At 39.7% G+C, this 16832-nt stretch overlaps 1 protein-coding gene across 3 annotated transcripts; it reads right to left on the bottom strand.

The window, feature by feature from the left end:
• Positions 1–2527: 2527 nt before the first annotated feature.
• On the bottom strand, positions 2528–13139 carry LOC145450571 (organic cation/carnitine transporter 2-like). Of its 3 annotated transcripts, XM_080329089.1 has the most exons (12): positions 13124–13139; positions 12076–12285; positions 11334–11540; positions 10614–10714; positions 10339–10490; positions 9564–9732; positions 9280–9418; positions 9035–9159; positions 8336–8554; positions 8077–8255; positions 3236–3377; positions 2528–3174 (listed from the first exon to the last, which is right to left on the bottom strand). In XM_080329089.1, the coding sequence occupies exons 2-12, from the start codon at positions 12250–12252 to the stop codon at positions 3072–3074; spliced, it is 1713 nt and encodes a 570-aa protein (XP_080185215.1). In that variant the 5' UTR covers positions 12253–12285; positions 13124–13139; the 3' UTR covers positions 2528–3071. The 3 variants fall into 3 exon arrangements, with proteins under 3 accessions (XP_080185215.1, XP_080185216.1, XP_080185214.1); XM_080329090.1 differs by lacking the exon at positions 13124–13139 and having other exon boundaries at positions 10378–10490; positions 12076–12942; XM_080329088.1 differs by lacking the exon at positions 13124–13139 and having other exon boundaries at positions 12076–12941.
• Between the last annotated feature and the right edge of the window lie 3693 nt (positions 13140–16832).

Raw genomic sequence — 16832 nt, 5'->3', positions numbered from 1 at the left:
TTAGACGTTCTTGCCGAAAAAAACAAGGTAGCAACTTCGTTACTTCTGGATACCTTACCGGGCAATATTTGTGTGGGTATTTGTTCAGTCCTTCAGGAAAATTGATCTAATTGACATTTGGTACACAGATATATTCGGGAATACTGTCGCACTGTCATCGACATGACTTACACCGCACCTAATTCGATAGGGCTCGAAATTACTGCAACACTCGGAAATTTAATTATTATCCCAGAAATGTTATCTCATGTCACATGCCGCAAGCTACCAAATTTCCATGTATTACAATCTCAATAAACGAACGCTCACATTGACATTGCACACATGCATCGACCTTAGCCTAACATGATCTTTTCTCGTTTTGAGCAACAATTGGTTTCCGCGGTAGATCCTGTTATAACAATGTCAAAACCAACGTTGTGTTCATCACCAAACAACCACTTTCTGCAACGTGCAAAGATGTCATTCGTCCTTCATAATAAACCAATTTATATTGATCAAATTAACACTTTGACTGCCAACAATCCCAAATTTAGGATTTTACTCAATCCCATAAAGTGCCAGCGATCCTATATTTAGGATATTTTTCAAATGCGTACTGTAAAGTCCGGAATTCGTTCTATCCCCGGATTACGGCTGTATTGATGGATGTATTTTTAAAATCACATCTGTATACGATAAGTCAACTTTTTTTCCGGCTTGACCACTAAGTGGCTTTTCATAAAATGAGCAGCAAAAAATTACAATATTTTTATAATTCCATGATATTATGAAAATTTTTTTTTTCATAAGATGCACAAGTTTTTCACTTAACAGCGCGCCCGATTCCAGCCAAATATCCAACTAGTCGAAAATTCATTGTTTGCTGGCGTTTACTGGTAATTTCCATGATAGACCTTGGCAGCTAAAGTGTTGAATGTCAGAGCGATTCTAGAACGTAGCTACGTGGGAAGAATATCACAGCGCTTACAGGACCGCATCAAACAATATGTTCCATTTTCATATTCGATCACGCACAGCAAAACGCAAATCTACATATATTGGAACACAATCGGGCATGGCTACGTACTCTTGTGTTAGCGAGTATTCGGATTAGATTTCCACTGGTGCTAACACACTGTAATGACGATATATTATCCGTATTAGGGAGGGTCTGCACACTTTTCCGTTTTCACGAATCAGCCTTTATTAAAATCCACCAATCGTGCCTGTGTCACCAGAAGGCCGTGTTGGGATGACTCTAGTCATGACTTGACCCGAGTCAGACTCGAGTAACCTTTTTCGTATGACTTGGCTTGACTCGAGTCACTTTGCTAAAATGACTTGACCTGACTTGACTCGGCGTATCAGAAATGTGGATTGACTCGTGACTCAGAGCAAAATTCACGAGTCAATTTCAAGTCATCAAGTAATCGGTGTGATAAAAATCAGTGTATCTTGCATATGTTCGGATTGTTCGCGAAACGCTGGTGTAACCCATGAGAGCGACAAATCATTCAATGATCGTGCGTTTTATTGGGCCTCCATTGTTCTCTCACAAATAAATTGACCGCAAACGAAGGGATCGAAGCTTACAGCGTACGTTAGTATAGTAAAGTAGAGTAATTTAATAGTAAAATGATTATTTCTGTTCTCTGTTCTTACCTTAACCGAACCTCTTGTTTTATTGAAATTGCATTCGAATTTAGCTTATATAGTCTTCAACCGTTGGTGCATACTTGAATTGTATCATATAAATTTGTAAATGGGTAATGTATTGCATCTTATCAATTCGTTTCTCTATTCTATATTTTGGCTGGTAACTAAAAACTGAGGCTATGCAATTACATACGTATTTGCGTGTATATTTAACTATATTCGTTCATCGGTTCAATATCAATGACCACTCAATCAGTATTTTAGACAGTTATATAGCAAAATGCTATGAAGTAATCATGCCTCATACTTTGAAAAGGCAACTTGACTTGAATTAGGACTTGACTCGTAACTTGACTTGACGTGACTTGACTTGACTCGAGTCACCTCCAAAAATGGAGTGACTTGACTTGACTCGAGTCTCCTTCAAACATTGATTGACTTGACTTGACTCGAGTCAAAATTTGCAATGACTCGAAATGACTCGTGACTGGAAGGTAGTGACTTGATCCCAACACTGCCAGAAGGGACAAAAGATTTTTGTTCATGTAGAAAATCGCTCATCGTTTGCCCGTATTTTATGGTGTACTTGTTTCTATAATTGAATGTATACAATGTAGTTGTACTGAAGACATTGAAATGACTCATTTGCTGACGATCTCCCTTGAAAAATGTCAGCTCGAAAAGCGTCAGGTTTGAATATACGTATATTTACATTTACGTATTCATGTATTAAAATTGTCTAAAAGCCAAGTTTATAATTTATAATCAACGCGATGCTGGTTAAAATGGTGCTGCAGTTCATATTGCTTAATTAATTTCAATCGTAGGTTTTTGACTGAAGTGATATTTGATACGCTACCACACCATGCAATCATGTCATCAAAAACACTTTTCAGCATTGCCGGCCGGTAGGCCTATTCCACTGATTTGGATAAGATTTTTCATTCCGTTTACATTTTACCTGTACAATTGCAGTGGCGAGATAGCGTAGTGGTATGATTCACAGCTACAACACCAACGGGTTGCTGGTTCGAGTCCGACCACAGTCGATTCCCAGGACTCATACCTAATGATTGGAGGTTTTTCTATAGGCTCCCACTCGCCACGTGATCCGCGTAAGCGGCATCTTATAAAAAGCCTGGAAGTGAGTCGTGCATGCTAGAAGTCGGTAAATGCGGAATCAAAAATGAAGAAAATGTCCAATGTAGTCGAAACACTATGAATATTAAGCAAAACCTGTATAATTGATCAATAGAATCTTACTAGTATTTTACCCACTAAAATTCAAATTATAGCGAAACAATTGCTCCGACTCGAATGTTCAAACGTATATTCAAACCGCGTAATCAATAAATCATTTGGAAATGTAATGCTCATCGAATGTACCACGGCAATTTCAATGTCGTTCAACCAGGCTCGGTGAAATCTTTTCTTCACGCACACGATTGATTATACTTCTCCGAAGCACCTGCGACGTGTATTTTGGTGCCTTTGTCCGTGCTTTCGAATTTCTTTCTCAGATTCAGACCGTATATCCTGAAAGTTCATGTCGTGGAACAAAGTGGGTGAGTAAAAGATTTCCTCTTTTGATATTTACCGCCTATTCTTTAGTGCCATTTCCAAGGAGTCGGGCATTTCTCTGTTTTCTGTCTCCGGAATGAAGAAGAGGCACATGATGGCGGCTACGAGTGCGCACGTGCCCATCGTCACGTACGGAGTGTATTCATTTTCGCCTTTTCCTGACAATTTGTTTGGTAATATCTTCATAGAGAGAATTATGCAATATTTCACATTGTCTCGAAAATTTTCAAATAAGCTTCAAATTCGTTGTTGGTGTTTCGATAGATCAGGTTTCGAAAGATGAGCATGAGCAACGGGAATAGATAATTGACTTTGAGCAATAAACTTTGATCCGAAGTTGAACAAATACAAACTCGAAGCACCGTAGCTGGGTTCACGGTTTCTTTGAAACTCGTCTAGGAGTAGCAAAAGTGAAATTGTGGCATTTCAAGAAGGCATCATCATCATCATCATCATTGGTTTATTAGCAATTTTATCAGTTCAATACACCACAAAAAATGCGATACAATGAAAAGACAGGAAGGTGTCGAAGCGACAAGGAGCAGTCTATGGAATCTGACACCCACCTTGGCCTAGGCGATGTAAAGAGGAGGCATGCACACTGAATGAAAGTAAAGAAGATAGTAGGCGACGTCCAGTATTGGGTAAAAGTCATTAACTTAGAGTCACGAGTGATTTTGAGTCATTGGACATTTTAATTCGAGTCAAGTCAAAGGAATCGATGTTTGAAAGTGACTAGAGCCACGTCAAGCCACTCGATTTTTGGAGGTGACCCGAGTCAAGTCACAAGTCAAGTCGAAATCAATTTTCGAAGTATACGAGGCATGATTCAGTCATTGCATTTTGCTAGCTGTATGAAATACTGATTGAGTCACCATATATTCCGAATCGAGTAACGAATATAGAGTTAAATATATACAGGCAAAAAGGCGTTTTATCGCCCACGCATACGTAGAATTGCTAAACTTTGCACATATTTACATAGCGCCAGTCCATAAATATCAGTCAAAATAAAGGACAGAACACGAACACGATTAAATTGCAACATATTGATATGATGCAATGCAATACCCACCCCGAAATTACTCCACTCCTCCACCCAGGACCTTAACAGCACTTCGTCAGCCCCCCTCATGAAAAAACGCTTGTATTGGGCCCCCATAGGGTAATATTACCGTGATATTGTTAGCGTGCGTTGGTTTAATTAAGTCAATGAAATTGAAAATGCATATATTACTGTCGAATTGTAGCGTTCGTACTGAAGGCATTGACGCATTTGAAAATTTATAGGGCCCGTAATTAATACTTATACATCTGCAGGCGGACCCGTTGTTATCAATTACTTTGTTACGTGTTGTTCTGTCGTAACTTACCGTCTGTTATATAATCAAAAGATTTCGGAAACACTGAAACGCACCAGATCTAAAGAACGTGTTTCGTGCGACGCACACGACTCGAAGTGGCATTTCTTGGCGGGGCGCATAATTTTTCTCTACGGGTGGCATTTGTAATGTGGGGCTCAGATTTCCAGGACAAGAATATTAGGCGATATCCATATAGGCGCCTACGGGTAAGGGAGAATTCGACATTTATATATATTTATATCGGTTTCACACAACATGAGGTCAAGGTTTCCTCGCCGCCGATCTTTTTGGTAGCACACTTTTCAGAGTCGCATGTTAGCCGAAACGTCATTGACAACATCTTGACGTGTCGTGACGCGGTAATCGTCAATGCCGAAATGACAGCAAGCAACAGTAAATCGCGCGAAACGGGAAGAAAATTTTAGTAAATTTCTATAAATATCAAAAAAATACTCTATAATTTACCACATAATTTTGGGCACCCTTCGAGCTCGGCCACCCCAATTGGAGAGAGAGAGAGCTATGGTATTCTTTTTCGCCTGCACCATCGAGATGCTTTTGACGACGGAGATGCGATACGGCCTTTATAGTAAGGTCATCTAGTCTGCACCCCCGCTTTTTTCTCCTCCATGCTATCCGTGATTGCTGAGCGCCTAGCACCGGGGTGAGCAAACTTTTGAGCTCGCGGGCCGCATTCAACATCTGAATATATTTGCGGGCCGCACTATTTCGAATTGGGATTATAAACCAAAACGCAATATTGGTATTTGATTATATAGTGAGGACATGGAGATAATATATATGCTTATATAAAACAAACCGAAGATTGCTTTGATGATATCATACACGCGTCAGAAACAGTGGCGAGATTTCATAGGCTATGGTCAACCTCAAGAACAGGATTGAAATTTGAATCTGCGAAGAGCGATCTGTTCATAGATTTACTAATTCCGCTTTTGGTCCAGTTCCAGGACACACAATGCTGACAGCATCGTAACCATGTTAGCTTCAAACACCCTTCTACTATGTGTAGATAAAATATAAATAATTCTACGCATATAGAGAGAACGAATCTACCTAAGACACGCATGAATCGTTTTTATAAGCACATCACTGAAATAATTAAAACTGGAGTGGCCAATGTGGAATCACACTTGTGATCCGAATTATGTCAATCTCGTTTAGGATTTATGTGATTTTTAACAGTAGAAACCTTTCAAACTTCGTGGGCCTTGAGATCGGGCTGTCGAGCCAAAAATTAAACATAAAAAATAATATGGAAGTATTTTCCATAGAACAGTGGTACTCGAACTTTTTAAGACACGCCCACCTTATGATGGTGAAAGATTTCTCCCCCTCCCCCCCCCCCCCTTATCGTCATATCACAAAACACAACCAGTATGTTAGCAAACCTGACGGATAGTTTGTTGGCATGGAAGGTTACGACTGTGAATGAGAGATTTTGAAAATATGAAATTCAGAATAAATACAGAGCAATAAATAAGAATCGAATGTTAATAGCGCGAAGCGCGAAAAAAATTTTCAGTTGGGTTCAGCTTCGCGCACCCCAGTTTGAGAACCACTGCCTCAGAATTATCATGGTGAAATATACTAAGAAAAAGTTTAATCGCGTCCCTGCATTAATTCGATTTGTAGTGCGCATTTTATCAATATTTTAGATAAATTTATTTGGACTCTCGCCGGCCGCACATAACGGTGTTGCGGGCCGTAGTTTGCCACCCCTGGCCTAGCAGGATAGCCGCGGATACCAGTTTTCGAGTATTTGATCTGACCCGGCCGGGGATTGAACCCACGACCTACCGATCGAGAAGCCGGACGCATAACCATAACACTATCTCGCTCGGTTCTAGGGCTTTGGGGTGTGGCAGTTACTGCCCTGCCTCCACCGCACCCGTCACGAGTCCATGAGATACAATTTAAGCCTGCTCCAATTGCTGACGAGTAATATAAATGTATAAATTATATCCATTAGATTCAAATCATGCAGGAGGGATGGTTAAGGAAAGCACTGAGCACTGTGAGTAGTTAACAGTTAGGCATACTTTGCTACTAATGTATGACAACGTAAGCTATAAGCTCTTATCACTTAGTTCAGGGGTTCTCAAAACTTTTTTCGACACGCCATTGTTGAATGTAGTAAAAAAAATTCCTTATCGTCGCAGCCGAAAAAATATTAAAAAACCAGACTGTTTGCAATCCCACTGCATAGTTTGATAATATGGCAGGCAATGACTGTTGAGAGACTTCCCAAATATGAAATTTGGACAATTCAAAGAGCAATAATTATGGGCAGGAAGTAAATCACGCAGAGCGCGAAAAAATAATTAGTTGAAGATTTTGGCAAAAATACATGGGAAGCGGTAGCACGTTGCACAGTGGTTCCTAACCTTTTTTCTGCAGCGCAATGAAATGGAATGAACTGCAATGAACTGGACACCAAATATCCAAGTTAAACTGGCGATGTCGATTTCGGCTTGACTCGGGACTCATCTACCTTTTCATATCGTGTTACTATACATAACACGCGGGGAGGGGGGGGCGTCGAAAATCGGAAAATGAAGGAAGTAAATTTCAATATTAATTAAATATCACAGAGATTCAAATTGCAAATTCGATTTCCTTGTCGACGGCCGCCAGCTCATACTAAATTAATTGTGTGTCCACTCCACAGCCGCACAAATTTCCTTCAACGGCCGCAGGTTTCCCACCCCATGCTATAAGGAAATATCTTACTTCTTCATAGCGTTGCGCCTTTTTTCGCACTCTGCCTGACAGACAGATCATAAAGCACCGGCTAACAACTACACGCATTCATCCTACGTCAGAGACATCTTCTGATCGGCTCAAGGTCCGGTTATCAGGTAAAATCTAGCATTGGTGTTTTTATGAATGGTACGACTCAATTTCGACATTTAAAGTCGTAATATATCTGTATAATAGGATTATTGCCGTTGTTTGAACATGGAAGTAAACTCATTCCGACTTCAAGAAACATCATTTCTCTCAGGCGGCTTCGCGCCACCCGTCCGTCAGGTGCTTTCACGTCCCCACGGTGGGGGGGGGGGGTCACACCACCGTATCGCGAACAATCCGAACATATAGAAGATAAAGCGGTTTAGTCGACACCGATTATACTTAATGACTCGAAATTGACTCGTGAATTTTGCCCTCAGCCATGAGTCAACCACCATTTCTGAAATGCTGAGTCAAGTTAGGTTATGTTATTTTTGCTAATAGCTGACTCGGGACAAGTCATACGAAAAAGTTTACTCGAGTCATCTCAGCACTGGTGACGTCATGTAGACAACGATCATTCGTTACTTCGCAGCGTGCTTCATTGTTGAGGTACTTTACCTTCCTGCAATTCCGGTATTGGCTATGGTCAATTGCCCATGGTCCCTGGCCATACATCGCCATACTGGTATCATTTCATATCGACCACCGTATCAATCTTATCTGTGTAATAACTTACCGGCTAGCATCAAAAACGGCATTATAATACATCCAACACGTGCAGAAATGGACGCAACTCCGAGCGAAGTACTTCGTACCAGCGTCGGTGAAATTTCATTAGTTATCAGATATATTACGCAGAACGCCGATTGTATAGTTGTCTTCGCGACTAGTATCAGTGAAGTGACCAACACTGCGCTCACTGCAATAGTAATATTTCAAATTACATTCAGTGAAGAGAGAATGAGCATTATTGTTTATTTGTTTTGTACAATCACTTGCCTTTTTTGAAAAATGGAGAGATGACGTACGAAGTGCCTGATAGCAAATACAAGATCGCAGCTGATCGTACACGACCGAGGGTGAGGGGCAAATAATATGATATCACAATGACAGGAACATCCGTCAAGCTGATAAGTAGTTTGTTGATGATGCGATCACCGCTCAGATTAGCCGGATAAAGAGATATGGCGTAAGACATCATACAAGCAGCGATCCTGAGAGGAAAAACAACGTTGGAAGGATTTCAATTGAACATATCTTCGCGGAGGAAAAGTGCTCTACATTTGTTCAGTTGCTTATTTACATCATGTTCATAGTGTTCTGATTGCTATAGCCGCAGCGGATTCTAAATTGTGCGCTAATTGCACCTCGCCATCTTATCCGCGTAAGCGGTGTCTTACTAAAGCCTAGAAGTGGGTCGTGCTGCAAGTCGGCAGTCACGGAATCAAAAATAAGAATATCGGCCTGATGTAACTGACCATTGTAGTCGACAAACACCATGAATACCACAAACGACAACCATAATTTTTCGGCATGCTGTGTCTTACGATATTTATCTCTTTCGTATCGGACTTAGATTCAGCGATGTTAGCTGTCATTTGACTGCCACATTCAGTACATCACATCATATTGGAATCATTTGATTGTTGTTTCAAGACTCACGTGTATAGTGTATGCAAAAGTAGATTACTGACCATGATGTACATACGCCGATGTACCGCATCCTCATTGTTGGATTAACCCACTGAAGAAAATACGATCGGTCTTCTCTCGTTATTGACATCTCAGACTCACGTGCGCTCCTTTGTTCCTTGTTTATCTATAAGCATCGGGGATTTGCGTCTCAGCACATGTACGACGTACGTACGTACATATAAGATATTTTGGTGAAACATGGTGACTTTCAATTACGTGCATGAAATCGAAGAACATTATTTACTTGATAACTCTGAAAACGGTCGTATATCAATTCTGCATTGATCATTTTGCCGTTTGTTTCTGCAATTTTCTTCATCAATGCAATCGACTGCTTTCTCCTTTTACTGACCATGCACCACCGCAGTGATTCCGGAAAATACCTTTTCGAAATGTTACGATAAATTCTTGGAAATCCGCTCTGACGTGACTCCGTTGTGCGACATAATGAAAAGGTTATGCGACCAAATGTTAATACTGCGAATACATATGCCGTAATATAATATGATAATGAATCTTGTGACATACCAGATCAACGGGAGATACAAGACACCAATGTAGAAGCTCGCCCGAAGAAACCATCTCCAGTTAGGGAGCAGATATCCGAGCAAAGGTGACGAAATGACGCCAACAGCGTACATTACGGAAATGGCCAAGGCTACTTGAAGGTTCCGTTTTGTTTTAATCATTTCTGTCGCTGCGAAAGATTGATTCAGCCATTTTAGAGTTTTACCAGTGTGTATCAAAACAGTGGAAAGAATGCAGTGGGGCCACAACTTGGACCTATACCAGTGAATCTTAACCTTTACCAACCCCCCGAACACTTGCGCTAATCTGCAATCCTACAATACGCTATAGATTTCTGGTGGACAAAATGATGGCCAAGACGGGTGTATCATCACAAATCATATGAATGAGTTGAGTATATTTCATGACCTTAACGGAACCCCTGGAACTGTCTCACGGAACGCCTAGTGTTCCGTGGAACCCCGGTTACTACCACTTCTACGGGAAACTTAATTTGGTAAAACGACTTATATTTTGCACTTATGAATTTGCAAAGTAGAAAGCAGTTCTGATGTGTTTGTTTGTCTTTGATATTCATTGCGGTTCGACAACATAGGTCATTTCACACCTGGCTGATACTCTTTATTTTATTTTATCAACTTGTAGCACGGGCCACTGCTAGGCTTTTTATAAGACACCGCTAACGCGGATAACGTGAGTTCTGATGTGTTTTTTCATCATTATTAAAAGTGAACTTGTCATCACAACTGGGCGAAAGTGCCATTGTACAACGAACCTAAAACAAAAGCTGCTGAGTAATTGGACGAACAGAGACCAATAAGTAACGATAGCACCAAGTAGGAAGTGTAATTCCAGGACATCGACAACAATCCTGCGAAAATGAAATGACCAAACTTGGTCGCCAAGAACACCGGTCTCCGTCCAAATCTGTAAAGCAGAATAATACCCCACACTAAATTATACAACATAATTAACGCTTCTCAAAATAGATTCACCACGCTAAATGCCATTTTGATGATTTTCTTCTCATAATCCGTCAACACGCCTTACCTGTCAGAAATATAACCGGAAAATATTGCTATACCCATTCCCATCATGTAAAACGTAATAGCGAGAGCAGCTTTCCACGAATCGGCACACACCATACTGAACTGAAAAGGGTTTGAAGGCAGTACCGTATATGTGACCAACCCGTTCGGGATGCATCTACTGATTATATTGTTAAAGCCATGAAGTGTAGTATTCAAAGCAGTCAATTGTCATTTGGTGGAAGTATAGTGTATCATGCTTGATTCGAAATTTGACGCCGGTCGGCGGTCAGCTGCTCAAATAAATTCTTCTAACATAATAAGTATTGTATCCTTAGTAATCAGAAAATTCAAGGAGTTCTTCCTCATTCTACATCGCACTCTCATGGATATTGGTAGGGAAAGGTCACTAATCAGGTGACAGCGCGATTAATTTTTGCCTCACACTGAAATTGAAGTTACAGATGTTGCGGGGAGCTCTTCAGCCCCATACGCATGCATCCAAATGTCACATAATTTAATAATACTCCAGATGCAGACGTACAAGATGCAAAATAATGCTCTATTGGTGTGAGTGATACAGTAGTTAGATCTCCCAGTTGTTTCAGGTTATATCACTCGTATTGGGGAAGCAAATCTATAAAATGTCTATTACTTTCAACCCCGGTAAAACACTTTTGCAGCTCCTACCAGTATAGGTAGCTTATTAGTCAAGCCCAAGAAGTCAAGTTTTATCTTTTACCTTTGCAGTTGCCGAGTTAAAATCATTGAAATGATAACCGTATCGACAACGTATCATGTCTGACTGATTGAAGGAGTTGATTGTACGGTGATCGTCACTGATGTTTTGAATTTTGTACATTTTGCAGCGATTTCTTCGCATAATTCCATACGAATCGACTTCCCATGGTATCGAAAGATTCAGCAGTTTTTCATAGTCGTCGGAATTCTAAAAAGTAACAAATTTATCGACATGACAAGAATGTTTTCGTGGCCTAAATATAGCTTCTGTGATGTTGCAATAATCATGCGTGTATAAATCTACATCGCTTGTGCGACGTTTGCGCCATAGTTCGTCTTGTGCATTTGCATATATTTAGAGTTGTCATGCTCTCAAGTCTGGGCCTGCTGGGTTATCGAAAGCTACCATAATATTTTACCCGATGTCTCGCTTCGTCATAGTCTTACAGCCTTTTTGGTCAAATCAATAAATTTGTCACGCGGTCGGTGCATGTAATTTCTGAAATGCTTTGCGTGAACAAAAATGATAGCACGGAAAGGTATAATTTGAGAACCAGCGTGTGGCAACACGGTACAGTGAAGGCTTCTAGCAGTGAACAGTTCGTTATAATGAAATAATTGGAATGTAATATCAGTAAACTTATCGGTACAATTACATTGGGCGTATGATGGAATCATGTTGTACAGACGAAGATCTTTCATCCCTAATCCAGTCGTTGCGAAAAATCAACCCTAATTATTACCTTGGAAACGTTCATCCACGTGGGAAGTTCACAGTGGAATTCGGACTCGTACTGTGTGAATGCGAACATCAGATCAAGAAAGGGATTTGGCAGTAGTGACAGAGACACCATTGCAAGAACGACTTTTTGATATCTTCCAAACGACCCTACAGCATGCAGCACTTCTTCATAATCCATTTTCGTCTAGTGGTATGCAGCGTTCTGGGGCATCTGCAGCACAATTATGGAACTATTATTAGGTTGGAAATTTCTCACGACTATTATAGACAATAAAAATCTGACACTTAAAGTAATTTTCGGCTGCTTTGCGAAGGACTATTGACCTATACTTGCAGCGGAATACAAAATAATCCCACTTTTATTTTAGTAATACTATACTGCCTAGGTTGACTATAGCGCATTTGTACACCTATAGATCGAGAGCGTAAGCACAGTAAAACTATTAAAGAATTCAACATAAAACTGTTTCTCAAAACGCAATAGCATATACATATAACGAGGACATCATCATGGTTGCCATTTCAATAGAAAAAGATAAATCAATTTCATTTCCATCTTTTCATCCTTTTCCTGTGTACAATCAAATCATATCGCGTCATTGTCCAATTGGGCACTATTAACCTATCCGCGTGGCTGATGGAGATATCTTGACCGGTTGGTGGAAGTACCAATTACGAACGGTAGGAATAATTAACGTTAAACCCCGACTGCATGGACAGCAGATATAGTGCTGTATATTTGTAACTTTACTGACAAACTTGATAGCCCGCGATATTCAATATAATTTCTACAATCGATATCTGCGACTAACGAATTAGTTCTGTCCAGATATCGAAGTGCATTCTACGCTGTGCAAAGACATTCATTACACAATTGAGCTTCCATCAAGTATAGTGCAGTTGCAATGATACAGGAAGAGAAATTGATTGATATTGGGAAATAAACCGGTTTTGTAATCAAGACCTGCTTCCTAATCGTGCCGACAGCGTAACAGAGTTGTTACGGTGTCACAATTGAGTATAGCCACAAACATATGAGTCGAGCATACCTCCATGTCAGCACAATCAGCACAATTGATGAAGTCCATGTCAACTATCAAATCACTGTCGGAAAATATACACCATTAAGACGCGTATCAGAAATCGGATCGCCTATGTCATTCCCTTCCCAAGGTCAAAGGCAAAATAAACTAAAGATATCTCAGATGACATGTAATATACGCTCATAGCTATAGGGAAAAATTGTGACGGGCTTCACTACCTTATAATAACAAAATGATGTAGATTAATAGTGACGAAACTTACTCATTTGTCGTCACATCTTGCCGATCTAAAATTTGGATTGGAGGTGAGTTTGTCGGGTGCAACACATCTACGTCCTACCTGATCATCATTTAAGCAAAAACAATATGACGTATAGGATACATCAAGTCTACTGTTTTTAAAATGTCAGCTCTCACTTGATCCAAGCGATGCCATTGCGTTGAAAGATGATATTCTCATTCGGTTGAGGCCTCATGAACTGAACTGCCTATAGCAAAGTTCTGACACAACTGCGCTCTAAATATGATGTGGTCTCAAATTAAAGTTGAAAGCGAGACAAAATATTGGCAGCAGCCATTTTCCTCAGAAAGCCGCCATGTTCAAACTGTATCACAAATATTTTCACGAAGGGTCCTATTGTACTTACGGTTGCATTTAAAACAAAAATCAATTAAAACAAACATGTTTAAAACAAGTTTCTTGTTTAAAACATGTTTTTTAAGCCAAAACGTCATGAATATCCATTCTGACATAATAGTGGATTGACATTGACAATTGAAAATTAGCTCCTTTGACGAAATATATGTATTATTGCTGTTGAACCGACTATTTTGAGGGTTCCAAACAATCCCATATCGATATACGTCGGCTATATCGGGTGGTAATTGTCCGTATAGGCTCATACAACATGTTTCTTTGGAAAGTATTTACACAATTATGGCATAATTTACAAACTAAAAAAACACAATTTTTTTAAAGGCATTGCTTAAAACACTGCTTAAAATATGTTTTAAACAAAGCGTTTTGAACCACCATTTGTTTTAAATGCAACTCTAATTGTACTCATCCGCAGTTTAAATGCAATAAATTTCAACCAAAGATGCTATAGTAACGTGAAAATTGTTATAGATGGAAAACTTTCACAGTGCAGACTGCAGAGCCTACCAAGGTTCGTTTGTGAACGTGAACCTCTAAATTTCCGGGGTTCACACATAGAACGCGAACGTGAACCTCACGTTCACACCATCCCTAGCGTCTATAGATCTTGGGCTGTGCATTTCCCTATTAAAATTGACACAAAACACGAACAAAACTGAAGCGAACATGCGCAATTGCGTAGTCGAAATACTTCCATAAGAACGCATCAACCGCATGAAACCAGACAGCTGTATGCCAGGCCTGCCATATCTATTCTTATCAGCTCTGATATCATATTGGCAATCATTCCTCGCCCCAGCTCACATTTGTTGGCCTTTGCTTATTTTTTATGCTGTTCCTTCGGGGCTATAATTTTACCCAGTTAAAACTCTATATATCTACTACTACCTGCCGAGTATTTCAGAAAGAAGCAATAGCCTCTGGTATGAAGGCGGAGACATATGGCGTAAAGCAAAGATTCATCGCTGCAATGAACGCATATAGTCTGTTAAGCCACTCTGCATCGGTGATGTCTATAATACGAGAGCCTATACACTAGGGTTATGACTAGAAAAAAAATTTCGCCTGTAGCAGGAATTGATGAGCATTTTGGTATAAATTAAAAAAATTATAATCATTTTGTTCAAATCGAAAAACATGTCCCGCACAAACCAGCTTCAATTTTCGACACCGGTCCAAATATAGAAAAATATTACAATTCAAAGTTATTCTTTGCTACAAATTTAATCTTCATATATATGTCCTTTTGTACTTATGGTGAAGTTCATCCATCAATTTGACTTCTATTTCTGTTATTATGTTAGTGGCAGGGACATCTACAACGGACATATCCGACTTCCAATGGGATTTCGCTGCAGGACATTTGAGCGCAAAAATAGCAGCAAATAATCTTTGGTTTACTCTAGAGCCCGGTCGATACGGATAAAACCGATAGCTCGCACCTTGACCGAGAACCCCTATACATTCAGCCGATATTCAAAAGAAGTTGGATATACATAAGCACATTTCAAAGCTTCTTTAGAGCATTTATTTGAACATCTTTACATCCATTGTTATATTTGAACATGAAGTAAACTAGACAGGCTACATCTGGACACCTGGTAAGTGTAAGCTTGTGACATATATCAATATTCTGAATCTAGCGGTCAAAGATTATAGTTTTCTGACTTCCTGCCGCCATGTTGTGACGTCAGGAGAATTGCCGATAATTTTTCAGCTTCAATGGCTGATACCGATAATTCTGTCGAAGTGTGATATCGTCCCGATATTATCGGCGAACCAATAAACGGTCGGGCTCCACTATATTCCATCTATAGACATCTGGTTAGAATACCAGGCTTCCTGACACGCATTTGCGAGGAATAAGCATGATATCTCAAGAGTTACTCTCCATCTGGGGACTTGGAAGTACGGAATCATAGCCCTTGAGCTCCATCTCGCATTGCGTAGAGATGGAAGTTTATGCCATTTGATTAGTGGTAATCTACTATTTTCTCTGAAAGAGCGGCATGCTCTGCACAGCACATAGATAAACTTAAAATCATCCTTTCGTCATCGGTTTTCTAATACTTCCATTTGAAATCCTGGCTTGATGGATTGTACCAAGTTTTCGTAGTATTTTGCAATATCATCTCCAAATTTGTAGCTGAGACTTGGATTTGTTGAGGATGTTGGATAGAAGTACTCTGATATATGCTTTAAGAATCGATAATATTATGTTGGCAACCAATGTATTGTGGTTTATGAAAACCCTTACTCATCACTGCAATTTGCAGTTTCACAACAACGCCATTTCGCCGCCCAGTATCAACAGATGCTGAGTCACATATGATATGACATTTTCAAATTTCCATCATATTCCTCTAATCGGTTTTCTAGACCGCTGAAAATATGTTAAGTTGTTCTACTTTCGCCTTTTCGAACAACCAGTTCGATTTGTGTCAGAAAAATTGAAATTATACGATCTATACAGTCTACATCTAAAATCGAAATTAATAATTATTTATTAATTATTTAATTTTGACTGTAAGCAAGAAAACGATAGGAATAATTCAATATGAGCGATCAAAATTTACCAAAATACTATTTTAAATCTTTGCAATTGGAATTGTGTCAGTTAAATTCAAATCAGTCGGTATATATATTATATGGTCTGCATCTACAAAAAAAGCCTATCCTTCATATCGTAAAAACTGGAAAATTTTTGTGTGGGAGGTTTTTGTTTAACCAGTCTTAACTTTTGGTAATTTTGCAGGACACAAAAGTTCACCGTTTGTGACTACAGGACACACAAAATTTTGAATATTTTTTTCTAGTCATAACCCTACTAGACACTATACAGCATGGACGAGCACGTCCAGCAGCATACGGTGAGCGGGCCAGACCCAGCCCGCAGAGAGTTTCCGGTCTTACACGACAATGTAGACCAAGGCCACAGTCTGCTGCAACCCCACACTCTACTTGCTTACTATATCAAATTACAGTGACTGTAGGTTATTCTTTAAGGTTTAGTTCTTTGTTTTCTTTGTGTTGTGCGTTTATGCGTTGTTGAATTAT

Source organism: Botryllus schlosseri, chromosome 11 (assembly GCF_051294905.1).
Source record: "Botryllus schlosseri isolate E-star chromosome 11, Bs_hap1, whole genome shotgun sequence".
In the NCBI taxonomy this organism is placed as follows: Eukaryota; Metazoa; Chordata; class Ascidiacea; order Stolidobranchia; family Styelidae; genus Botryllus; species Botryllus schlosseri.
This window is presented reverse-complemented; position numbering and strand designations above follow the sequence as displayed.